The sequence below is a fragment of the Pteropus medius genome, unplaced genomic scaffold (genome assembly GCF_902729225.1).
Source record: "Pteropus medius unplaced genomic scaffold, Ma_sr-lr_union100, whole genome shotgun sequence".
In the NCBI taxonomy this organism is placed as follows: domain Eukaryota; kingdom Metazoa; phylum Chordata; class Mammalia; order Chiroptera; family Pteropodidae; genus Pteropus; species Pteropus medius.
In genome coordinates this window covers 15584823-15611610 of record NW_024352787.1, presented here as the reverse complement: position 1 = coordinate 15611610, position 26788 = coordinate 15584823, and the positions used below count along the sequence as shown (strand labels likewise).

The window sequence follows — 26788 nt, the reverse complement described above, 5'->3', positions numbered from 1 at the left end:
CTTTACTCACTTAATAGGCAAATCAATCATAGAAATTAATAGATGTATTATTCAAATAACGAGTTTGTATTTGTTGTGTCCAGAATAACCAGACTCAACTTGAGTGCTCTTAACCAGGAGACAGTTTATTAGCCGGCGGCTGTCCTTGCAAAGAAGCAGCCCCGAATTGCCAAAATACAAGGTTTTTAAGCCCCAAATCCCATTCCTCATTCTGTCTTAAACACAAAGGTCCATCTTTCTCCTATTCACTACCTGTCAACCCACTGGTCAGGTGTGCAAGCGGGAAGTACAGAAGCAGAAAGCTTGTTGTTAGAATGTTATGTTCCTATGGGTGATTGCCTATGTTCCCATGGGCAATAGCCAGTGTTCCCATGGGCGATGGCCAAACAGTAATTTTCAGCTTATATACAATTGATTATTTTTCATGCCACGCAAGCAAGCAGGGTTACACAGGCTAAAATTGGCAGTTAGCGTATGAGCTCATTGTTACAAGTTTCATGATTAACAGAATGTGGTTAGGGGTTCCAGAAACTAGGCCTAAGTTATAGACTTCCTTTGTCCAGTTTCAGGTTTTAATTATTCTTTAACCCTTTCACATTTCAGCGGGCTATTACAGTATTTTCTTTTCCTTGTCTAGGGACTGAGGTAGCACTTAAGCAGGAAACCCAAGACCCCACCCTGGCTGAGGCAGAAAGGGAAAAAGCTCCATGAAACCCCTGTAGGCAGGGACTAAGGCCATTCTCAGCAGGAAGCAGATAGGGAAGAAGAGACCTCCTGTCCCTCAACATCAATACTAATAAGAAGGGGGTTCATGGCTCTTAGAAAAGAGGTAGGCAGGAAAGTTAGTTAGGGGGTTTCTGGTCTGCCAGCAAAGACTCTGAGGTTATCCTATCTTAGAAGGAGTCCACCCTAATCCGCCCACAATTAAGCAAGCCAGAAGGCATTTTTTAACTCACACAGAGAAATCAGTAGGCAGAGATTTAGGTACCAGTTTAAGTCAGTCATTTCCACCTGTGCAATGAAGACCCCAACAACCTTCAACTCACCTGAGTCTCATTATACTATCATTATAATATGATGCATATGCCCAGAAGTTCATTAGTATCATTATAACAGATTGAATTCTGGGAACAAACATGCGCAGAAAAAATGATGAATCACAGAGTCCTGTCCATCTTAGTAGTCAATCAAGGAAGCCACAACCACCACCCACAGCAAAAAGGGATAAAAACCCTGAAGTCTTTGTTACCAGGCCTTTTGAGCCATGCTTCTCTTGCTCAGGCCTGCTTCCACATCTGGAAGTGTACTTTCCTTTCTAATGAAACTTTACTCTTCTACTGTATTTCAGTGTCTTGCTCAATTCTTTCTTTGAGACATCAAGAACCTGGACAACTTGCTGGAAGAGGACCTCACTCTCTGGTAACACTACCTCTCCTCTGGCCAGGAGCATTTTTACCTAAGCCTTGGGGCAGGGAATCCTATTTACTAAATAAACGTGTTCCTTCTCCAATCATTTTCCCATGACTTTGCTTTTTTCCCTAAAAGTCAGAATTTTTAATAGCTTTCCTTTTTAATCTCTCTTCTCTTCCTTGAGCAACTAAATAAAATGCTCTGGCTCTCTGAATCAGATGAAGGCCAAAAGACACAAGGAAATATCATGGAAAGAAATTTCAATTAAACCAATAATACCATATAAACATTTAATGAGCAATCTATGTAAAACAGCATTGTACCTCATGCACTACACACTGAATAAACAGCTGTGATTATTAATATTGCTCTACGATGTTATTTTGAAGATTATAACATGCAAAATATGATGTATAATAGGTATTCAATAAGTGCCATCCATTGTATTGAAAAATGCTTTGGAGACTAAAGACTAGTTGTTTTTGAATGAGGAAGGTGACTGAAAATAATTTTTTAAAAAGCTTTGAGAATTTATCTTTCCAATTGCTCGTTTTTACCACCTATAAACCACATCCTATGTAACTCAAATGATAATACTTAGATGTCCCTGACCTTCATATTCTAGATTTTATAAGCAAAAATAACCACTAAGCGTTTAGAACACACAATATTAAATCAATACATTGGATTGTAAAAGTGAAAATTCTCCAGTTTCAGGGAGGTGATATCTCCAGGCGCCAGCCCCCAGGGAGAAGCACAACATTCCAAGGTGCAGATGATAAAACTGTCTACTAGGCCATTTGATCTGAGAGTTCCCCAGAAGCACACCGCAACATTTATCTTTGTACAAAATGTTAACGGCCAACTTCTGCTTCTTGTAATCTGCTTATTCAAGGATGTAGTAGGAGGCTTTATAAGCTGCCTCCTCTAGAAGATCGGGGCTGATCTCCTCTAACCCTGCGTGGTAGAGTCAGTCGCTGGCCTGGCCGGCTAATAAAGGCTCATAATTAATCTCAATTTGATCTGTGGGTCTCAGAATCGTTCGCGCCTAACAGGATCAAATGGAATTATTTGCTTTGTCTAAATCTAATGACAGGAAAGCAGGGAAAGCCAAATCATAGATTGGGCTGCTGTGGGGGCAAATTCAGAGACCCAGGTTTCTAGGCATATTCCTGAAAAGTAAGGAAATAAAGCAGACTTCTCAGATATCTGTTGGCTTCCAGTGCTACTTTAGTAAATAGGATGTGTTTGATGGAGGTAGTGTGCTGGCTGGAAAATTACTGTTTGGCTATCGCCCATGGGAACATAACGCTCTAACAATAAGCTTTTTGCTTCTGTATCCGCCGCTTGCACAACCAACCTGTGGGTTGACAGTTAGTAAAAAGAAAAATAGACTTGTGTGTTCAAACAGGATGAAGAATGAGGTTTAGGGCTTAAAAACCCTGTACCTCTACACTTCAGGGCTGCTTAATTTGGGGTCTGTGCACCCCTGGCAGACGCAGCTGGCTGAATAAAGAGTGTGTTTCCTATAACTCACTGATTTCTGGTGGTCCCTGTGTCTATCGGGGGCTGGCGGCTACAACAGTAGAAACCACTAAGAGGACAATTTCCTCTCCACTGACAGAAGTTTGGGTCAAGGGCATTGGGTTGATCCTTGCAATGATGTAAGGGGCCTATGTGAGAAAAACCAAGGAAATTAATTAAAGCTAGGAAATAAGATTAGAATGAATATAGAAAAATTACTATGTTTCTACGTATGTAAAAAGAGTAAATATGCTAAATGAATTAAGTTTTAAGGTTAACATTGTCCCAACCCAAATCTCAATGAATATGAAACTGGACCAAGTGATTCTAAAGTTCATTAAAAAAAATAAATATAGGGCTAAATTTTGACACAGAAAAGAGTAATGAGAAGATACTTCCTTTGCCATGTAGTAAAATGCATTATAATGTTGCAATAATTAAAATAGGATTGTTATACCAATAAACTTTAAAAACAAAAAAAAGGATTGTACTCGTCCATGAACAGAAAGACAGATAATGGGAAAGTATAGCTTGAGGCAGATCCTAGCATATGTAAATATAATGCAAATGTATGTGAATGTTAAATAGTATTAAAGAAATTAGTGCTGTACTTGAGAGCGAAAACCATGTTAGATTCTGTCCATATATCACATAATGAAATTAATTCCAGATGGATTAAAGAATTGCATGGCAAAAAAAACAAATCATAGAAAAATTAAATTACTTTGTTAATCTGGGAACAGGTCCTCTTCCTGGTTTAGATGAGTTAGAAGCAGTAGCCTAGGTGATTTATTTCAAACTCCTGATTTTTTTTTTTTTCGATAGTAAAACCGGAAGGTATGAAGTGATAAAATGTATTATATAACTTTGGAGAACCACCTCTTCAAAAAAGTGGTAGGCACTCTCCTTTATGACATGGTTTTCTGTTATGAACTAAACATGTTTTTTGCTAATTTGGGGATCCATTTTATAATGTTTACCTGTCCATGAAAAGTGACCCTGCCCACATATTCTTCCATCTACCCACATACAGAGCCTTCTCATAATCAAAGTATGAAGGTGAGAAACCTAGGAGTACACTTAGTTTGTCCACTGAGATGCTGGGTATGCAGTGGAGTAGATTAGGTATGTACCTGTTTAGCCTTAGTTTTCTTGAATCACTGATTCTACTCAACCAATACCTACTTTAAATGTGACATATAGAATTTCTAAGGCTTGTCAGAGATTAAGAAATAATTATCCAAAGAGTTGCCTTAATAAGAATATTCATATAGCCAATTGCTCTAGAAACTCAATTCTATGCTTAGCTCAGGTCAAGCCTTGAAAAAGCTATTTACTGGGATTCCAATACTTTGGAAGTTTTAAGGATTTGCCTTTATTGAATTGCATTTCAATATATTTTCAGTCTATACTGTACCTCATGAAACCATGAGGGATAACTTTACTTCTAGGGATAACATGGATAATCTCATCACAAAATCCTCCTTCTGAAGTCCCCCAGAAGAAATGTCCCAAGGTCTTGGTACCAAGATAGTGGTACATTTCCGGATTTTGTCTTACCTTGTTTAGCCATGCAGGTTCTTTCTAAGGAAAATAAGTTCAGTGTTCAATTTGCTGTCTAATTCTAGTAAGTATTCTGTCATGCATTATTCTAGGTATTATCTTATTTTGTGCACTGATTTTTCCATTTAACCATAATACTCTTATCTCTATGTTTTAAAAGCTATCTCACTTTTATTTATTTTTGAATGGGGCAGGAAACAAAATAGTAAACCTTCTGCTCAAGGTAGACAGAGGAATGGGAGAAGAAAGAAATATGAAATGAACTGCTTTAAGTTAAAAAGGCCATTGCTATAAAGAGAAAATGATAAGATATAAATTAAAAGGATATTTAGGAAATGCAAAGGAAACATCCTTAGCATTTTCTGTGTACTACTGAATTTACTCACATCTTCTTTTAAAAGTTTCTCTTCCAAAACAATAAATTATAAATTTCATGAGCCATTTAAGGAATTCTGAATGTCATTTTGATTTAATGTAAAATGTCAAGAATTATTTGTCCAACCAAGTAAATTAACATATGTCCCACATAAATTTCACCAAAGGTAATTTTAGTTTGCTAAAACAACGAAAGAAAAGACAGAACCTTTTCTTACTACAACAACCACCAACTTAAAAACATTACCCAGAATTCAAATAATAACCTATTTCTAGGTATTACTTAAACAAATGTATTTCTGTAAGTAGTCTTATGTAAGAAAAAACAGTGGCAAACAAAACCACAGCCAAACACGTAACTCTTGATATGAATTTAAAATTATTTGTTTTATTGTTCTGTCCTGAAAACCTAACATTTACTTAAAACCTTATAATAAAAACAGACATATAAATCCACTGAGCCTCTGCATAAACAAACATTTTCAGACTTTACTCCTGACATATTCTTTAAATTATCCACACTAAAATTGCTCAGAAAGAATGTTTCGAGCTTTATTGATTTTAAAACAAGCACAAAACATTAAAAACAAAGAATCTTCCTTTTCTTCAGGAGAAATGTTTTATGTTAAGTTATCCTACTTAAACACCTCTGGTGTCAATTCTGGGTGAACCAGGAGGGTCGCTTCCGGTCTCGTTCAATGATCCTCTTGCCTTGATCTTGTTCAGATGGTGTCTCTCCTGTGTACAGCACCATGGTCTCTACAGTAGGAGCCTTAAAAGGGCCCCCTTCTTGTTTCCCTATCTGTCTTCTGATTTCTGCAGTCTCCTTACACACCTTCTCATAGCAATAGGCACAAAGGACATGTTTCTGTTTCAGGTGACCACATTCAGGACAAACGTCTATGTTGGTCTTTAAAAAAAGAAAAAAAAATTAACAAGAGGCAAAATAATGAACAAATAATTACTGACAGGAGCTTATATTTGAATTTTCTTGGAATAATCATGCTGCACGAGGTTATATACCATCTAGTTCAACCTCACTTTAAATACATTACGAGTTGGCTCCCCCTGATTTATCACAGTGTAATTCAAATTCCTATATATGAAGTATAGTTGGTAGATAGTGTAATTTTTCTTTTTATATAAGAACATTTATTTTTTCATTAATCTAAAACTTACCTGTTTTGTTACAATTTGAGGATATTTTGATGAGTTTTTATACACCTTTCCAACTATAATGAAAATTACGCCCTTTAAAGAAAGTCTTTTTGATGTGTTTAAAAGTAGACTTGAAATATAAAGGAAAACAGGAATGACATTAACAGCATGGTGGCATAAGGGGACCTCCAGGTCTCTCCCCTTGAAGTTACAAGTTGGACAGCTATAATTCAACAAAGGATTCCTTTCTCAATACACAAACACATCTGAGAAATCCTCTAATTGAAACATCTGAAGGTGGGTATATCTGAGTAAACAGGGGAAGCGGAAAGAAGGACAGACAGAAACTGGTGCCACAGATGTAGCCCAGAGCTCACTATGGCCTCAACAAACTCAGTAGCAGTGGAAGTGTCAGGGTACAGAGAGCACACTCTGCAGCCTTAAGGAACAGGGAGATAAAATCAACATTCCTGCCTGAGTGGCCAGCACACAGTGTAGCTAATCTCAAAAGCAGAGATGGAACACAAAGGTATGACAGCTGTGATCTAGCAGCAGCCATTCATTACCAGACAGAAAACAAAACCACAGATGCACAATCACTTCTCTTCACCTTCCCGGAGCTCACAGTGGCCCCAGCAGAGATGTAGCAATGGAGGTATCAGGTTATAGGGCACACTCTCCCCACAGCCCTGAGAACTGGACAGGCAAGAACATTTCTCCCTGAAGGGCAGGCACACACTGCAGCTCTACCTAGTGACCAGAGTGGAGATACAGAAGAGTGGCAGCTGAGGTCTGTGAATTGCCATGACCGAAAGGAAACAAGGCCACGAATGTACTTACCAGTCTCCCTTTTTTGTTTTGTTTTGTTTTGTTTTGTGGCAAAATATTTATTGCTGCCATCCTCATGGTAGACCACTGTGGGTTGGAGCTGGTGTATCACAGCATCTTCTGAAAAAGGGTGATAGCCTCGTCCATCTTTCTGAGCTCTGCTTCTGTTTATCGGAGTTTGGCTTCATCTGCCTCCTGGACTTTGAGGGGCACCTTGACTGGGGAGCTCATGGAGGAGCAGCGTTCCCACAGACGCTGGGCCTGCCGCTGCGCCTCACCACGTTTGGCCCCTATCCAATGCAGTGGATACTGGTTGAGGCATCAGGGACACTTGAGATAGCACAACACTGCTGGCAGTATCTAGTTACAGGAGATGGCACAGGAATCTTACAGGCCTGAAGCCCCCAAACCCACCATATTCCCCCATGGAGATGGTGCCCTGAGACTGAGGTAACCTAGGCAGAGAGAGGAAACCCACATCTCCCAAGAATACAGGGCATAGTCTATGGAAGAGGCAAAACTGCCCCAGCGGGATCCCAGAAGCCCCAGCAGTGCAAGTAAGAGAAAATAAAGACTTGCATTTCAGAGCTACCTACTGAAAAACAAAAGAGTTGGACCTCTACTTATCAACCTACTAAATAGTAAAGTGTCAAAAACTTAAAAAAAAAAAAAAAACATTTCATTTCCACAAATGCCAAGGAAGAGAAATAATCCATCAATTACCACAAATAACCAAGGTAATGAGGTAGCTTGGAAAAAAATTAAAAATCTCCAGAAAATAAACTTAAAGACATGGAAATATGTAATTTAAATGACAGAGAATTCAAGATTGCATAGCTGAAAAAACTCAACGAGATACAAGAAAACTCATGAAGGTAGTTTAATTAACACAGAAATAAAATCTACAAACAAAAGGAGTACTTTACAAAGACAAACTATAAAAAAGAACCAAATGTAAATTCTGGAGCTGAAGAACTCAGTGAGATTAAGAATGAACTAGCGAGCATAGAGGAAAGAATTAGTGATACTGAAGACAGAAATCTAGAAATGACTCAGCTGCGAAAAGAGAATTGAGAAAAAAATAAAAGAATTCTACGGAAAACTATCTGACTCCATTAGAAAGAGCAATATAAGAAAATAATGGGTGTAACAAAAGAAGAGAGGAAGGAGGGAACAGAGAGTCTATTCAAACAAATAATCGTTCAGAACTTCCCAAGCCTATTGAAAAAATTGGATCTTCAAATCCAAGAAGCTAACAGATACCTAATTATCTCAATCCAAAAAGACTTCATCCAAGGTACATTATATTAAAGCTGACAGAAATTAATGACAATGAAAGAATTCTCAAGGCAGTCAGGAAAAAGATGGTAATTATAAAGGAAACCTCATTAGATTATCATTGGATTTTTTTAGCAGAAACCCTGCAATCCAGGAGGAGAGAGTGAAATCACATTCAAAATATTGAAAGAGAAATCACCAGTCAAGTTATCCTTTAGATATGAAAGAGAAATAAAAGCTTTTCCAGATATACAGAAGGTGAGGGACTTTATGACCACAAGACATAAAGACAAAAGGATATCTAACTATAAGATGACTAACAGACAGAAGCAGGAAATTGCAACTCTTGTCCAGAATAGTGTATTAAACATTTAAATATAACATAAAGATTAAAGAAGATACAAACTTTTTTTTTAAAAAAAGACAATAGCTACTACAATTTGAAAATGCATACACAGTACAAAAAGGGTAATTTGTGACAACAAAACATAAATGGGTAGGGGGTAAAGCTTGTACAGGTAAATGGAGATAAGATGTAAAGAAAAAAGATTATTACACATATAAAACTTTTACATAAATCTAATGATAACCACACACAGCTCTAGAACTGAGACACATAACATAAAAAAGAGGAATGGGGTGGGGGGAATAGAATACCACCAAGCTAAGACCCAAACAAAATGGAAAAGAAAAAATGGAGACACAGAAGTATCAGAAAACAAAAGATAAAATGGCTACAAGAAATCCTCATACATCAATAATCGCCTTAAATGTATATGGGCTGAAATCATCAATTGAAAAGTGCAGAGTAGTAGGATGGATTAAAAAATAAAATCCAACCATATGCTACTTTCAGGAGACACATCTCAGCAGCAAAGACGACTACAGATTCAAAGTGAAGGGTTGGAAAATGATACTCCAACCAAATGACATCCAGAGAAAAGTGGATATAGCCATACTTGTATCAGATAAAATAGATTTCAAGATAAAAAAGGTAACAAGAAATAAATATGGACATTTCATAAAGAGAAAGAAGACATAAAATCAAGAACACATAACACTTATCAATATATATGTACCCAATCAGAGAACATCAAAATATATAAAGCAACTACTACTTAACGAAAGGGAGAAACCCACAAAAACACTTATAATAGGGAACTAAAATAACCCACTGACAGTTATGGATAGATCATCTAAACAGAAAAACAGGGAAATATCAGCTTTAAATGACACATTAGACCAAATGGACATAATCGATATTTACAGAGCTTTTCATCCCAGAACACCAAATTATACATTCTTCTCTAGTGCATATGGAACATTCTCAAGAATAGAGCATATATTGGGACATAAAACTAGCCTCAACAAATTATGCCAAGCATCATCTCTGACCACAATGCTTTGAAATTACAAATCAACTGCAAAAAGAAAGTGGAAAAAAATCACAAATATGTGGAGATTAAACAACATGCTACTAAAGAATGACTGGGTCAAAGGAGAAATAAATGGAGAGATCAAAAGATATACAGAGATAAATGAGAAAGACAATATGACATCAAAATTTGGGCGATGCAACAAAAGTGGTGATAAGAGGGAAGTTTACAGCATTACAGTCCTGCTTTGAGAAACAAGAAAAATCTAAAACAAAAGACCTAACATTTCACCTAAAAGAACTAGAAAAAGAACAAATAAAACCTAGTCAGTAGAAAGGAGGAAATGATAAAAATTAGCAGAATGAAAACAAAATAGAGAAAAAGACAACAGAAAAAAATTAATGCAACAAAGATCTTTGAAAAGATTAATAAAATTGACAAACCTCTGACTAGACTAAGGGGAAAAAAAAGAAAAGGCTCAAATAAACATCAGGAATAAAAGAGCTGAAGTTACAAAGGACGCCATAGAAACACAAACGACTATACGAGAATAGTATAGACTATACAATAACAGTTCCTAGAAATATATAACCTTCCTAGACTGACTCGTGAAGAACTGGAAAACCTAAATAGACGATCAACAGTAAAGAAAGTGAAACAATCATCAAAAACCTAACAGTCCAGGACCAGATGGCTTCACTAATGAATTCTACCAAATATTCAAAGATGATTTAATACCTCTCCTTTTCAAACTCTTCCAAAAAACTGAAGAAGAGGCAATACTTCCTAATTTATTTTATGAAGCCAACATTATTTTTATATTGAAACCCAGCAAGAATAACACACAAAAAAGAAAATTACAGACCAGTAACTCTGATGAATGCAGATGCAAAAATCCTAAACAAAATACTAGCAAATTGAATACATTAAAAAGATTATGTCACGATCAAGTGGGGTTCATTCAAGGGGCACAAGGATGGTTCGACATATACAAATAGATCAATGTGATATACCACATTAACAAAATAAAGGATAAAAATCATATAATCACATCAATAGATGCAGAGAAAATATTTGACAAGATACAACATCCATTTATGATTAAAACACTCAATAAAATGGATATAGAAAAAAGTTCTCAACATAATCAGACACACTATATGACAAATCCTCAACTAATGTCATATTTGATGGTGAAAACCCGAGCTTTTCCTCTAAGATCAGAAACAAGTGTGCCCACTGGCACCACTGTTATTCAACACAGTACTGGAAGTCTTAGCAAGAGCAATAAGGCAAGAGAAAGAATTAAAAGGCATCCAAATTGGGAATGAAGAAATAAAATTTTAACTTTTTGCAGATGACATTATTTTTATAAAGGAAACCCTAAAAATGCCACTAAAAAACTATTAGAAACAATAAACAAATGCAATTAAATTGCAGGATACAAACTCAATGTACAAAAATCCACTGTACCTCTAATACTAACAATGAAATTTCAGAAAAAAAAAAAAATGGAAAAAAAAAATTGCATTTTTAATTTCAACACACACAAAAAATACCTAGAAATAAACTTAATGAAACATGTGAAGGACCTATATACTGAAAATTACAAGACATTGTTTTAAAAAAAATTGAAGAAGAAAGAAAGAAATGGAAGGTTATTCTATGTTAATGGACTGGAAGAAGCGACATAGTTAAAATGCCATATTACCCAAAGCAACATACAGATTTAACACAACCTCCATTAAAATCACAGTGGCATTTTTCAAAGAAATAGAACAAAATACCATCAAATTTGTATGAACCACAAAAGGGCCCAAACAGCCAAAGCAATATAAAAGGGAAAGAAAAAAGCTCAAGGTATCACACTGCCTGACTTCAAATTATACTACAAAGCTACAATATCAAAACAGTATGGTACTGGCAGAAAAACAGACACATAGACCAATGGAACAGAACTGAGAGTCCAAAAATAAACCCACATGTAACAGTGATTGTTGTGGTTTTACTGTAGTCTTATGATTGTAATCATTTTTTTCTTTTTCCTTTTTCTCCTTAAAAATCTCACTCCCATATTTTATGTACATAAAAATACCTTAACTAATGTATAACAGTTTGCTTGATTGAGAACTCTAGGAAGAGACATCAAAGGAAGCTATTTGGTTCCCAGATTGTTTGGAGCCAGAAGACTGATAGCAAAATCCTCCCCAAACTTTCATTTGACCAGGTAGCATGAGAAACAAACCAAGGCCAGGAGACCTTCTCCCTTCCCTTCCAGATGCAGCCTTGGAATTTCAACTTTGCCCGTTACTCAACCTTCTCCCTGCAGTCTTAAAATTTCCCCACCTCTTATTCGGCCCTTTCCCTATAATAACCCCTGCCTTCGGTAAACAGTAGCATAAAAGAAACTGAAATACTTCATAAGATTAATATACATACATTTGTGAAGCAAACGAGAAAAACAATTTCATTGTCCGAAAAGAATAAAGAACCTTGCAAATTACTTGCTTTACCAATTTTTCATTTTACTCTGCTATAATGGAAACTGGGTTGCATGCCCAAGTGGAGGAATAGAAAAAATATCCATAGTCAGTGGGTACTCTTTTCCTGACAAAGCACCCAACATAATATACTATACGTAGCAGAAAACTCAATAAAGAAAATGAATGCACAGGATAAGAGCTATTCTTTTCCCTCAGAATCAACGCACTCAAGGAGATCATATAATAGACCTGTACAAGATCATTCCTAACATCTTAAATTATCTCATCTAACTGTATGAATTACTGTTGTTTCAATTAATGAAGTATTTTTCAAGTCCAGATATTAAGTCTGGTCCCAACTATGACAATACTTCTTGGTTTAAGCTCAGGATTTGGTTAAATACCGAAGGTAGAAGCTTATCAAAGTAAGTTCTCTTTTCTGGAGTTTCATGGGCACTGCACTGCTACTGTGGAATGCTATGGAGTAAATAGTAGTTCAAATCACAGCTGTTAAAGCTATAAATTAAAAGATCAAAGGCAATAAACACTATACTTTTTCTTACTAGATCAATGAAGAGAGTGTATCCATATAGCCAATGCAGAGAGCAGATATATGGAATTGTCTAAGGATAAGAACATACAAAAAGAGTTTCAAGGGAAAAATTTGAGCTCAAGAATTAGACTGCCAGAGTTCAAATCCTGGCTCTACCATTTAACAGTTTGTGACCACAGGCAAATTCTTTTTGCCTCAGTTTCTTCATCCTAAAACTGAGCAAAGCAATGTTTCCTTTGGAGGGCTATTGTGAGGTTTTGATGAGGTAATTCACATAAAGTACTTAGATACATCATAGGCACTTAATAGATGTTAGCTATTTTTATCTAAGAATTTTCCTTCACAGTGAAGAATAGAGTAAATATGTAAATGCCAGTAAAACCCAAGATCCAATGTACCTACTGCTTCTAACTTTAATTTTAGGTTCTGCCACAATTAAGACTTTACCCATATATGGTTTAAAATCACACAGCACAGGACTGGCACAGCTCACAATTAAAGTCATATAGGCTCTTCACAACCCAGTCCTCTGTGCAGACACCAAAGTTCATACTTGACTGTGTTCCTACTATTTGGGATACAGGACAGTAGACATACATACATACATTCATACATACATACTGAGAATATTATATTTTATTTAGACCAAAAGAAAGTAAACAGAAAGTAAGATCTGAGAATAATTCACCCATAGGTTACGTGAACATACCATGTGGTAATCATGAGAAAAACACACCCACAAAAATCAACATGTTACCTTAACTTTAATAAGCTTCTGAGGATTTCTTCTCCTACACCGGTTAACTTCAATGCTGCGTCTGTTTTTGGGAGCTGCCATCCAAAAGATACTATCCAAAAGGCTGGACGTCTCCTTACTTCCATTAGAATCATTTGCTGGTTCTGTAAATATAGCTGGCCCTTGGACTGTTAATGCTGGTCCTACAAAATAAAACATGGAGATTCAGAATCAGTTTCTAATTTCTAAATGACTATTTACAAATATCAGTCTCCTTAACAGTCAATGATATGAAAACAGACATCTTTATAATTTAGATTTCATTTAATAGACATTTAATAGGAAACCTTAGCTATTAAAATATACTAACGTTCATATATAAAGCAATTTTAAAGAAGACACAGAGAATTTTTTCTTAAAGACACCTGCTGAAATGAATCAGTGAAACTCTACCAAGAGTTTCTCACCTTATGAAAAACAGAACTCAGGGGTTTAGTAGTAAACATGAAAAAAAGTCTGAGAGGCACCTAATTTAAACAAAACAAAACAAACAAACAAACCCATTGAACTGTCCACATCCAGTTGGTGGGCAGTATACCTATTTACTTTACAAGTAAATCTAGGCTTGAGATACCTCAAATGCACTTCTCACCTATAATGAGGTAACTGCCTACTGGCCATTTTTTTTTTATATTCAAACTCAATTAGCTGCTTTGTCACATAACCTGGCAGGCAGTTTAAGTCATTCAGTTCTCCATAATATTTAATCTTGAGTCCTGTCTCTTCTCTAATAAAAAGAACTAGCTCACTGCTCTATATGTTATTGTGCTGGCCGGAAAATTACTGTTCGGCTATCGCCCATGGGAACATAACGCTCTAACAATAAGCTTTCTGCTTCTGTACCCCCCGCTTGTACAACCAACCTGTGGGTTGACAATAAAAAGAAAAATAGACTTGTGTTCAAACAGGATGAAGAATAGGAGTTTAGGGCTTAAAAACCCTTACCTCTGCATTTCAGGGCTGCTTGATTTGGGGTCTGCGTACCCCTGGCAGACCCAGCTGGCTGAATAAAGAGTGTGTTTCCTATAACTCACTGATTTCTGGTGGTCCTCCACCGGGGGCTGGAGGCTACATTATTAATTTATGTGATTATCAACGTTTCACTTTTGTTTTCCCAAATTGTTTATAAAATCAGAGATCTCTTACCTTGTCCTTGCTATTTCTCAGACTTACACTACTGCTTTTGATTTAGCAACTCTTAAAAATATACAAAGCTGTGTAACACTTAACAACTAGTACTCCTTTTCGATATACCTAAAAGTATTTTTAATCATAGCCCAGTAGTTAACAGCCTCAGGACTTTCTAAGACTACTTCAGTTGAAAAGTGGAGAAACCTAATGGGATTGTTGTGGTGGTTATCTCAGGAAGCACAGGCATGCTTTGGCACATAGTGGGCTCTCTGTTCAGAGCGCCTGGGTATTATCGCCGATGACAATTTTAAGATCCAAGAGAATTAGTTCCAGGAGAAAAAGAGGGATCAGGATTCAACTGCACAGAAATCAAACACCAAAAAAGAGGACAAACTCCTTTAAGGTGTGGTGGACTGGAAAGGAAAAGATAAGAGGCGCCAGAAGCTAAAGAGTTTCAGTAACATTTTGTGTACTAATGTGACAGAGGATTCTTTCTTTTTCTTTTTTCTTTTTCTTTCTTTCTTTTTTTTTTTTTGCGGAGAAGGGGAGAAAGATCAGCTGTCTCTTGTTTCTAAGTATATACTCCTGACAACGTCCCCTATCGCGCACTGGAACGAGAAAGGACTGTCCACCACGCTGTCTGGGGTTTCCTCATCCACCCCCTCGCCCACGGAGGCCTTCTTTACGTACCCCACGGAAGACTGAAGGAGCCTGGCCCACTCTGCTGAAGTTTCTGCTGCAGTAGCTCCCAACCGTTCCGGAGGAGCCTCTGGGCTGTCGGCCGCGGCTGAACCACCACCACCACCAGCTTGACCGCCGCCATATTCTTCACCCTAAGACTGCTCCTGCTCGGCTGCTGGATCCCGCCCCTACCTCGAGCATGCGCACAGACGCAGAATCGGGCAAACCCGGCTCCTGGAACTACAAAGCCCAGCACGCCCCTGGAGCGGCTCTGAGTCTCCTCCAATCACAGAGAAAGAAAGGAAGGCGCGGGGAGGAAAATGAAAAGAAGCCGGCCGCAGTGCGCAGGAGTGTGGATGTCCTTTGACTCTCCGGGTAAAGATGGCGGAGCGCGGCTACAGTTTTTCGCTGACTACATTCAGGTATGGAAGGAGTCCCCGAAGTCCTTCGCGTAGCTGAGGTTGCAGGAGATTCACCAACCGTTTTCTTTTTTTTACGTCCTGGTCTGTGTATTCGTGCTCTTAGAGGGCCCAGTTGGGAATGAGAGTGGAACTGCGACTTTGCAAAGTCATTTTCTGGGCCTGCCTCGCGGCTTGGGTAGCAACGGTCCCGGGAGGCCGTGAGAACGTAGTTTGCGGGATCCCGGGCGGCCTTGTAGTCTGGGAAGGGTACAGTCCTCAGCTAGGGATTTGCTTTCGCTTTAGAGACAAGAGGAAAAGGCAGCTTTACACTAATTGTGTCCATGTCCTGTTCAGAACTCAGGATTTCCTTCCTGACCCTTGTAGGCCTAACTCGGGAGCTTTCGGAGCTCGGAATCTTGGTCAGATATGTGGATCCCTTTTTCTGGGAAAGCCTCAACTTTACAATTTGGTCAGATTCTTAGTCTCCACTTGAAAATCTCCTGCTTTCGGTTTCATTGATGCCTTTATTAGAAGCTTAAGACTTAAAAATGAAAGCGTTAAGCTTTCTATCACCTAGTGTTCGTCAGCTCCAAACTACTAGGCTACATTTGTATATTGGGGCCATTTGGGGGGTAAAGGGATATTTTTACTTTAAAAAGAGTTGTAGACTTTTCTATTTTAGAACGAGGAATTAAAATAGTTTATTTTTCAAAATGCCGTTAAAACGAACCATCATATCAGTGTAAGAAAACAATCACCGAAAGATTTAATCGAGCGGGGAAGGATTCAGTTTGACCATTTTCTTAACGGCCCCGTTTAGTTAAAATGCATTCCTATCTTTCGGTTGAAGGCAGGCAGGGTCTAACTTGTTGAGTACTTCTATGTGGGTGCAACTTAACCTCCTTCATCTCTTTCCACTACCTGGTGTATCTCAGCATCTTACAGATAAACTAACCACAGCTTAGGCAAATAAAATACTTTCCAAGGTCAAAGAATAGCTGAGTTAACATTCAAACTGGGTTCTTTCTGATGACAAAATGAATACCTTTTATTACCATATCATATTTTCTTGAAATACTAAAATAACCTTCCTTGCTCTTGACAATGTTCAATTTGAAAGTAAGGTATTTTTATTTCAATTAAACGAGGATGTGTATTTTTGTAACCTTTGAAATTAATTTAATTCAGTAATAAAGGGTTTCATCATGTACAGTGATAGAGAACAAACAATATTTGCCAAGAAGTCACCGTTCTTACCTGTGAGCAAAGCAAACCCGGTCTTTTATCTTTAAGAAAAGTGTAATCCTAGTGGAGCTGAAACACAAAACCATGTATCAGAGTCTGAATCTTTTTATAATAAATTTTTTTAAATAAACTTATTTTTTTAACATGATGGTTCAACTCTTGCATAGATTTAAAAAAAAAAAAACATTTGTTTCTAGCCTGTTGTAATTAGAATTATTAATGGTAGAAGTAACAAGAGCCTGTACTATAGGACAAAAAGGTGTTCTTATATATTACATTCATATGGGGATATTGACAGTGAGTTAGTAAACAAATTGGTGCCTACAGTTGCATTCTGAAAAATGTTTTACCCTTACTCAGGCATTTTTATAAAAAGAGAGTGAAAGAAGGAACATAACTTTAGATTGGGTAGTCAGAGTCAAGAAAGGCCAGTGCTTGGTGATTTTTGAGATTGGAAGATGAAAAGGAGCCAACTATTTTGAAGATTTTAGGGGTAGAGAGAGTTGTAGACAGAGGGGAGAACATGTATGAAAGTCCTAAAGTTGGGAAAGAGCTTCAACTCTTAAAGGAATTAATATAATACTAGTATGCTAGAGTATAGTGAGCAAAGAGCAAGCATTGGTCAGGTCTAATTTTGTGGGGTCCACTAGGCCAGAGTAAGGAGTTTTTATTATAAGTGAACCAAGAAGTTATAGAATTTAAGTGGGGAGTGATCTAGTACAAAGGTAACACTGGCTAAGGATGTGGAATTAAGGGTAGAAGAGAGGAAAACTAGTTAGAAGGCTATTTCAATTATCCCAGGTAGAGATGCTGGTATTTTGGAATGGGTTAGTGGCATGATATGCAAAGATGATTGTTTAGTGAGCTCACAGATTAGTGAGTTTTATACAGAAAGATGCAATGATAAATGTCTATACAGATGATTGTAGGAACAGAGAAAAAGTAACTTGATGTTTACTTAAGTTAACCTGCACTTTTAACATGTTCCCTATAGATAAATGACCTAGGTATTGAATAATAATTGAAAGCTGGATAGACCCAGAATGTCATGATAAGATTAATGAAATAGTGACCATTAAAGGAAAACAAGCACAGCCTAATTTTTTAATTTAAATGTCTTCTGTTAACTCTGCTCAAGCCAGCTAATTTTGTCATGTAAGAGTTTAAACTATCGCCCCTAGGCTTATTTCTTAAATAGGTCTGGATATGTCTCTGGCAGCCAGATGATTATGAATTCCTGGCATTAGGTTTTGTGTTGAAATACTGACTGAACAGAACTTACACTTTGTTGGGGAAGACGAATATTGTAAAAAATAATTCAAGTGGGATAAATCTTAGTCACAGAGGAAGTACAGGACACCATAGACATAAGTATATGGGATTCAGCCTATTCTGGGTGGTCAGAGCAGCTTCCCTCAGGACATGGCATTTCTGCTAAGGATTAAAGGGTGACTAAAAACAGTTCACCTGGTGAAATGCATTCCCAATGGAGGGATTAGCTTGTCAAAAGGGTTTTTAAATTCTAAGAGTAGTCTCTGTCTCAAGCAAGGCGGGATGGCGTAAATAGAGATTTGAGTGACAGAGTATCCATAATTTTATGAAGATAAAACAGATGAACTTTTGAAACTCAAGATTATCTTTTCAGTGGTAGACTAGACATATAGACCTAGCTTTGTCACTTTAGACAAATTACTTTCACTCAAGGGTTTTATCTATAAAATAAGAAGGTTGGTCTGTGAGATTTATGATGATTCTAACTCAACAACTAGATCGAAATAAGTATGACCTAAAAAACCATTTGAGAGCTCTTATTTGGCTACCAAACCCATGGAACCAGATGTGTTTAGTATAACCGGCTCATGACTTCTAGAAATTGTTTTATACTATATAGAAAATACTTGGTCGTGACTGATATCTAGGTCTTATCTTTTAAGCAATGTCTACTTTCTAAAATGTATAACTCCACACACTTTAAATAATATTTTGATTTTAACAGACACATACATATTCTTAATAACAGTATTTTTATGGTGTTTACTTACTGCTAATTTTGTGCCGAGAACAAAATCTTCATAATCTTTGAAATAGGTTAACTACCACAGTACTATTATCCCCATTTCACAGATGAGAAAACTGAGAAACAGGTTAAATAACTTGCCCACAGTCACAAGGTTGAGGTAAGGGGTGAAGAGCAACAGTAATGATACTGCTTTAAGTGGCAGACAAGAAAAAAGAAACAACCAAAGGAAAGAGATTAGTGCTTCACTATGAATATATTCAAATCTCCTGGTAAACTTAGTTTCTGTACAACTTCATGATAACTTTCAAGGTCAAGCTCTTTCTTGGTTTTTGATTAATGGATTTGACCTATGTAGCTGCCCTACCTATGTAGCTGCCCTTTCTCAGAGATGTGCCTATAAGAAATATTTGAGAATGTGTGAATTTAGCAAATATATTCATTTCTTTTTAAGCCCCTCTGGTAAACTTGTCCAGATTGAATATGCTTTGGCTGCTGTTGCTGGAGGAGCCCCTTCAGTGGGAATTAAAGGTAATTAAATGTTTCATTCATTTGCAGTGCCTGTTAATAGTGGTAATTAGTAATTTATAAATGAATAGCTATGGCAGTGTAATTTTTAACAGTTCATGTTAATTTACAGTGTTCTGAGGTTTAAAGAAAGTAAAAGACTAAGAAGGTGAATAAATTTCAAAATAAATATAGTACCTTTATTAGTTGTGATAATCTGTAATTAGACTTTTGCATTCAGATAACTGAGTTTTCTTTTATTTTTTCATCGATTATATATCACTATTATCTGGCGGTTTTTATCCTTTCTATAATTTAGAAAAAGGTAATTATAAAACTTTATTTAAAGATAGAGACCTTTTTGAAAAAGGTCTCTATCATTGATTTTAAATTTCCTTTTATAAGAACTGTAGGCTCAATAGGCAGAATTACATTATTTTAAAATATATGGACTTTTAGGTATCCTGGAGTACAGTAAGAAAAGTTGTGTAATACCTTTAGCTATAGAGATTTTTTTAGTACATATGGATGACCAGTGAGGGGAAGAATTGATTTACTGTTCCTTAAGTGATTTTAACATAGAGATCCAGAAGAAAAAGTTTTATATGTAAGAAGAAATGGGGGAAATATAGCCATAATTAGAAAACTGTTGAAGCAGTCTTTAAATGATTAAGCATTTAGGTCTCTCTCTTTTTTTTTTTTAAGCTGCGAATGGTGTGGTATTAGCAACTGAGAAGAAACAGAAATCCATTCTCTATGATGAGCGAAGTGTACACAAAGTGGAACCAATTACCAAACATATAGGCTTGGTGTATAGTGGCATGGGCCCAGATTACAGGTATATTATACTATTATTTTTCTCACCATCTTATGAATTGCTCATAATCTATATTTGAGGAAGAAAATCAAGAAATGTTTTTCTTTTAATCTCCCAACTTCCTTTTTGTTTTGTTTTGTCTAGCAACAACAGCATCGCTGGTAGCAGAATTTACTTTGCCCTGTACACAACAGACTGAGGGTTATTTTAAGGAAGCTATAAAATGCCAGTTAGTTATAAAAGAGGAGATAGATATACAGTACTCCTGTTTAGTAGTTTTATCCTTCTGACCACAATCCCTCTTCTGCCATCCAGGGGCTGGCCTTCAAGGGCTTTGCTATTCTCTAATGCATTTTAAAAATATAAAAGAAATATGTTATAATAGGTACAATAAACTATATTTTTCATAAGTCTTCACTTAGCAAAAGAAAACTTCACCGTCCAGAGTTAACCTCATTCTGTTTTTAGTAAAGGGACAGAATTCTCAAAGGCCACTGAAAGTTGCTGAATGTGGCAGCCATTCAGGATCCAGATGCTCATCTTTTCATTCCTTTTAAATTTCACAGGGAGAGAGAGAGTAACCTTTTATGTCGGGGTACCAGTAAGCTGAAAGAGATTGACATCTTTCTGTGTTTGTCATTTAACAAGTAAAAGGAGTATTATTACTTTATTCTTGATTTTGTATGGAACAAGATAGGTAGAGCCATAATTTCACTTTAATAAGTTAAAAAACGACAACGTTACTGAAATGCGATCAGGCTTCACTACAGGCTTCACCCCTGTTACTGCCGGATAGAAGGGGTTCTACAGTGTGCTACCACTGACAAGCTGAGAGGGACAGGACCTGAGTATTATGTAGGGGGATAATGTGCATGGTTCATATCAGTAATACATGAGCAGATGAAGTTACATCCTATTTGTCTTGCTAATATGTTTGTTATATAGTATGTTCTTTTAATAAATTTTACACTTTTTAAATAAGTAGTTTTTTGCTGTTTCTTAATCTCCGAAGAGTACTCTTAAAAGTGTCGTCTGGAAAAGATTGAGGCAGAGTGAGAAAAAAATGCCTGAAATTGTGTGTGTATTCATGTGTGCAGGTGTGTGCGTGCTGGACTAAGATATAAAGCATCAGTGTGACTGCTCTATCTTCGGATAAGGGGTACAACCTGGAAGCCATAAGAGATAAAGCTCTCACTATGTACACTAAATCCGTTACTACTAAGCCAGCTAGTAACTCTAATCCCTAATTTTTTTTCATTTTTGCCTTTTCTTTATCCATCTCTAATGGCTTGGCTCCTCTGTGATGCTCCAATATTTTCTTGGAAATTAACTGGAATCATGTAAGAGCAAGACTGGCTTTAAGTTGACAGCTGCTATTAAAGAGTAAAACTTATGCTGTAGGTATATGCCTTTAGAAGGAGAATGGGACTTTAGGTAGTAGAGTGTCTTAATTTTAATTAAATCTTATCTCTTCCTTGTTTGCCAGAGTGCTTGTGCACAGAGCTCGAAAACTAGCTCAGCAGTACTATCTTGTTTACCAAGAACCCATTCCCACAGCTCAGCTGGTACAGAGAGTAGCTTCTGTGATGCAAGAATACACCCAGTCAGGGTAAGTTGACTTCATTGCTTCCAATGTGTCATGAATTAGAAAAAATTCATTTTGGAAGAGTAGGTGTATAAAAAAAAAGGACTTACTATCCTTGTATTTACTTAATAAGTGGAGAAAATCATTAAGATGAATAATTTTCATCTTAACTAGTGCTAGACTAGTTAAGGAAAAAATTTCGAATGTTTTCTTGCTGTTCATATAATAAAGCAAAAAGTAATAAATAAAGTTGTTTTTCTGGTGATTAAAACACTTTTATAGGCAAACAGCCCTTGCTGCTTCCAAATTTACATTCTCAATCGTAAATGTTCGTAAGCACATGGTGAAAGCAGTAGTTCTTTCACACATCCATGTTCATTTTAATTCTCTTCATTTTGGGTGTGAACATGGGTGAGGTAATGTAAAGGTAGTTGCTGATATGGAAAGCAAGTGGAAAAGCTGAAAGTTGTCATTTTGTTAGGGTACTAAATGTTACTGCACTTAGTAACCTCAATATTTGTGTTACTTCATTTACCAAAATGGTTTGACTACTGTTCTTGATACCACAAAGAGAATTTATTTTGAATTAATTTGTTCAGAAAGGTGCTAAATATTTTTTAAAGAACTTAAAAGTCTAATTTGGTTTGCCTGATAATTTGCTTTACTTGAGAGTATTAATAAATTCTTACTTAGATTGACTTTAACACCATTAAGATGCCAGTAATTTTCATTTTCCTTTCTTCAGTGGTGTTCGTCCATTTGGAGTTTCTTTACTAATTTGTGGTTGGAATGAAGGACGACCATATTTATTTCAATCAGATCCATCTGTAAGTATTATTAGATGTATTTGAGGGATTTGTTAAAGTGCTCTCATAAAAACAGTAACCATAAAAAGTTTAAAATTTAGCAGTATTGTTTTTTTTTCACTTGGACTTTAGAAAGTATGAAGTAGTGTATTTATTTGAACATTTTAAGTGTTGGTAATTCAGTCATCTAATGAAGAAGCTACAGTAGTTCTGCCCTCTCTCATTCATTAACTTAATTGAATGGTTCATTGAAATAGTTATCAAATCTCTTTCAATCTTGAATTCTGTTACTTTGAGAAATATTTTAGTGAAAGATATAGATTTAGAGGGCAGTGTTATACTCCTTGTCATCTGTTTAATCGCGATCCTGAGCAAACATTGATGTAACTGTCTTGAATTCAGTGTTTTGCAAAATGGGTGAGTTGTCTGCTATAAAGCAAAAGAATGTTCTCCGAGTTAGAAAGTGTTCGTAAAGGATGCCATTACGCCACTTTGTTGCATTTCTGTGAGGAGAACCAGAAGAAGAAAATCAAGATTAGGAACTGATTTTTCATATCTTAAGGATCCTTAGGTAATTGCAGTTTCACTCAGTTCAAATCTTATGATCTAACCGGGTAATCTGAAAAGGCAAAAGAAAAATATTTTGGTTGTTTTGTTACTTAAATCAGAAAAATTAAGTATTTGGGGAAATTTACCACATCTCTGAGTTTCTGAAGCTAGGTGACAAACGCTCTTACCTTCTTTTCCAGCAAGCAGCAGAAGCCACCATCACTAGAATTCATATTTCACCTTTGCCTTTTTTTCTTTTGTATCTAAAAGTTGTTAAAAAAATCAAAACAAAAAAATAAAAGGCAGTTGTTTCTTTTAAAATATGTGTTGGTACTTTTGTGTGTATGTGCATGCATACGAGTATATTTTTTCAGCACATGAAATCATGACATTGCTGTTGCTTTCATTTGCCATTAAGTTGCAGAATATCAAAACCTTGTAATATTGTTAATACAAAGCTATCACTTTTTAATTTATTCACCAATCATGATGAGTGAGCACCATTTCTCAAATATTTATGACAGTTTTTTAGAGCCCCTTAATCCTTATAAGCTAAAATATTAGTCTTAATTATTTACTTTAAGTTAACCTCAGTTTTCTTTAACTGGCTTTTTTAATAAATCATGTACAGTTAATTGCGTATATTTAAAGTATACAGCTTGATGAGTTTTAGTGTGTGTAAATACCCTAGGAAAGCATCACCGCAATCAAGATATTGAACTTCTCCATACCTTTCAAAAGTTTCTTTGTTCCTTTTTGTTAATTATCCCTTTAACCTTTTTTTTTTTTTAATCTGTTTTGTGACCTTAGAAATTAGAAACAAATTATAGAGCTAAAAAATGGCAGGGTGATATAATTAATTATATTAATGATTTAAAATACGATTTTTCCTCTTTCCTTCCTGATTAGGGAGCTTACTTTGCCTGGAAAGCCACAGCAATGGGAAAGAACTATGTGAATGGGAAAACTTTCCTTGAGAAAAGGTAGGCTCACCATAAATTTATTAGCAAACTTACTTTATGGTTTTCAGCTTTTTAAATAATATAACGAATCCAGACAAATTTGTATTATGCTGTTAAATCGAGTCTAGTTACAGATAAAACAAAAACTCCATGCTGGTTCCCTAGCCTTCGATATATTAAGTGATAATCTTGAGAACTTCTCTTTCTACATTCTTACGGTTGTTTCCAAAATGTTGTTTTTATTTTTTATTTCATTTTTCTTATCAAAAAAAAAAGCTAATTGGATTTGGAGAAAACATTAGAGAGGAAAATTTTTAAATGATTTAAGTGGTGACATTTTACATTAAAAAAGAAATTGTGAAGCCATATACTTGATATTAATGGTATATTAAATATATAACATATGTATTTGATAAAATGTGGAGCACTGTAAAAATCTATCACTACTAGCACAACAAACTTTTATTTATTTCCAGCTTTGTTCTATACTCAACATTATTATAGTCCACCAAAACACCTACATTTTGAATGGGAATAGTTTGTAATTGACTTTAGCCAACAGATGGAACTTCTCAGTACATTTCCACATAATATGAATGTTCAGATTATTAAAAATCTTAGACCTAGGATTAATTGGTAAATTTAATTTTAGTATCTTAAAGCAATGTACTTTTCCTTACATGTTATTAGAGAGTCTTCAAAACATTCCATATGGAGTTATAAGTTACAAAAACAAACATAAGGAATTTTAGCAAAGGTCTGTTTTTGTCACTTTATTTTAAAAATTACTATGACATTGCCACCACCCTCTGATTGTATTAAACTATACTTAAGTTTTCTAAAACTCATTAGGGTTATACTTTTCCTGATGTTGGGAATGCACGCTAAATAATTATCAATTTCCTATCTGGACAGCTATCTCAATGGGGTGACTAAAAAATCTGTAACAGTACTTTTAACATTTCGGTGTGTTAAATTTTTTAAAAGTCAAGCTATTATCGCGTTTAAATGATCATAAATGCAAATAGTGCCATAATCAGTTTTTCAAAAAATTCTTAGGTATAACGAAGATCTAGAACTTGAAGATGCCATTCATACAGCCATATTAACTTTAAAGGTTAGTTCAATATCTGACAATTGGATTTTTAATGATTTTGTAATTAACTGCTTGAAAAATTGACCTTTATCCCTCCCTCTTCAATAGGAAAGTTTTGAAGGGCAAATGACAGAAGATAACATAGAAGTTGGAATCTGCAATGAAGCTGGATTTAGGAGGCTTACTCCAACTGAAGTTAAGGATTACTTAGCTGCCATAGCATAATGACGTGACTGGAAAATTTGGAATTTCATATAATCTCTATACTTAAACATGTTTAAAGTATGTTTTGCAGACTTTTTGCATACTTATTTCTATGTGGTTTAATGGACTGATGTTTTTAAAATGACACTTATAAATCATAATAAACTGTTAAATTCAGCTTCCAGCTTTTTAGGAGTTAGTAAAATTTTAAAATGTTTTCTGCTTTTTATCACAGTTGATTTCTCAAAACTGCATTACAAAACAGAATGGTGAAATCACTCGCTAGTCTTTATGCAATTTTGGTTAAGACAATTTTTTTACCATCTTTACTACCAGAGGTTGTCTATGCTTCAGTAAAGCAAAATGCTGATTTTGATAAAAAACACTGCTTTTAGAGCTGAGAGAATTTGCAGACTTTCATAGATTCAAGAGATAGGAAGCATAGATATTTTTTAGGCACTATTAGGTGTAGATTAGTGAAACCCTAGGAAGTTAAGCTATCTCAAACCCTTTGAGATAGCACTGGATCTTTGAAGAGTACTAAGCCAAATAGTCTTATAAGAGGTATATAAGTAAATAATAAATGTTATGCTTGTTCCTCTTGATTTCTCCATTACAAGTAGGTAACTGTATTTAAAAAGAGCTTCCTAGATTCTATTAGACCTTTTGACTCAAGGGTGAACATGAGTGCTGGAATAAAATACTAATACTTAAGTGTCAAAATTATGATTTAAGACTCCCTCATGTAATCTCAGAGTAATCAGAACTGTCACTACAAATTAAGCCTCTTTCAAGCAGGCAAATTGTTTGTATCTGAACTGTTTTCATTATATGTGAAGTCATCATGTAGTGTTTTTTTTTTTTTTTTAAGGCATCCTAGGATAAGAGAAATTATCATTGGTCTGGCTCACAGAACATAAGGAGAGTTTATGAATATCATTCTTATTAACAAAGAGATAATAGGCATTTCTGTGATTTAAATGTAGCTCAAAAGATTTTGGTTAAAATTTAACCACGTTTAGAGGAAAAGAGCCTTATCTTAGAGCTTTTTTTTTTTTTCAGGATTCTCAGTTTTACCCACCATCACTAGAATACCCCTATCTCATTATAGGTGATAAAAGCATTATTAGGGGAGATGCTAACTTTTTATTTCAAGAAGTTTGTTTTAAAAGCCTCGTCTAATAATCTTTCTTTATGGGCTCTGGGTATATCATGAATCCAGCACACTAAAAAGAGAAGTAGGGTTAAAAAGGAATGGCTTTTGGAGTCAGGTCTCATCTCTCCTACTTACTGACTAAGTGACTGCACAAGGTGATTATCTCAGGGTTTTCTAAGGACTAAACTTGATAATGCAAGTGAAAGACCTGGCAAGATTAATAGTTAAGTACTCTTAAGTTTTAGCTACCTTTGAATTCGCTCTCTGATATCCAATATTAAAAAACC

General features: G+C 35.7%; 2 protein-coding genes across 3 annotated transcripts; one reads left to right on the top strand and one right to left on the bottom strand.

Annotated features, from left to right (window-relative positions):
• Positions 1-4947: 4947 nt before the first annotated feature.
• On the bottom strand, positions 4948-15339 carry MRPL32 (mitochondrial ribosomal protein L32). The gene is made up of 3 exons (XM_039849405.1): positions 15166-15339; positions 13306-13487; positions 4948-5782 (listed from the first exon to the last, which is right to left on the bottom strand). The coding sequence occupies exons 1-3, from the start codon at positions 15296-15298 to the stop codon at positions 5528-5530; spliced, it is 570 nt and encodes a 189-aa protein (XP_039705339.1). The 5' UTR covers positions 15299-15339; the 3' UTR covers positions 4948-5527.
• Positions 15340-15410: 71 nt separating this feature from the next.
• Positions 15411-25529, top strand: PSMA2 (proteasome 20S subunit alpha 2). 2 transcript variants are annotated; one of them, XM_039849403.1, is made up of 8 exons: positions 15412-15578; positions 19274-19350; positions 20032-20164; positions 21630-21752; positions 22474-22555; positions 23993-24066; positions 25105-25162; positions 25250-25529. In XM_039849403.1, the coding sequence occupies exons 1-8, from the start codon at positions 15538-15540 to the stop codon at positions 25364-25366; spliced, it is 705 nt and encodes a 234-aa protein (XP_039705337.1). In that variant the 5' UTR covers positions 15412-15537; the 3' UTR covers positions 25367-25529. The 2 variants fall into 2 exon arrangements, with proteins under 2 accessions (XP_039705338.1, XP_039705337.1); XM_039849404.1 differs by lacking the exons at positions 25105-25162; positions 25250-25529 and adding an exon at positions 24736-24961 and having other exon boundaries at positions 15411-15578.
• Positions 25530-26788: the final 1259 nt, after the last annotated feature.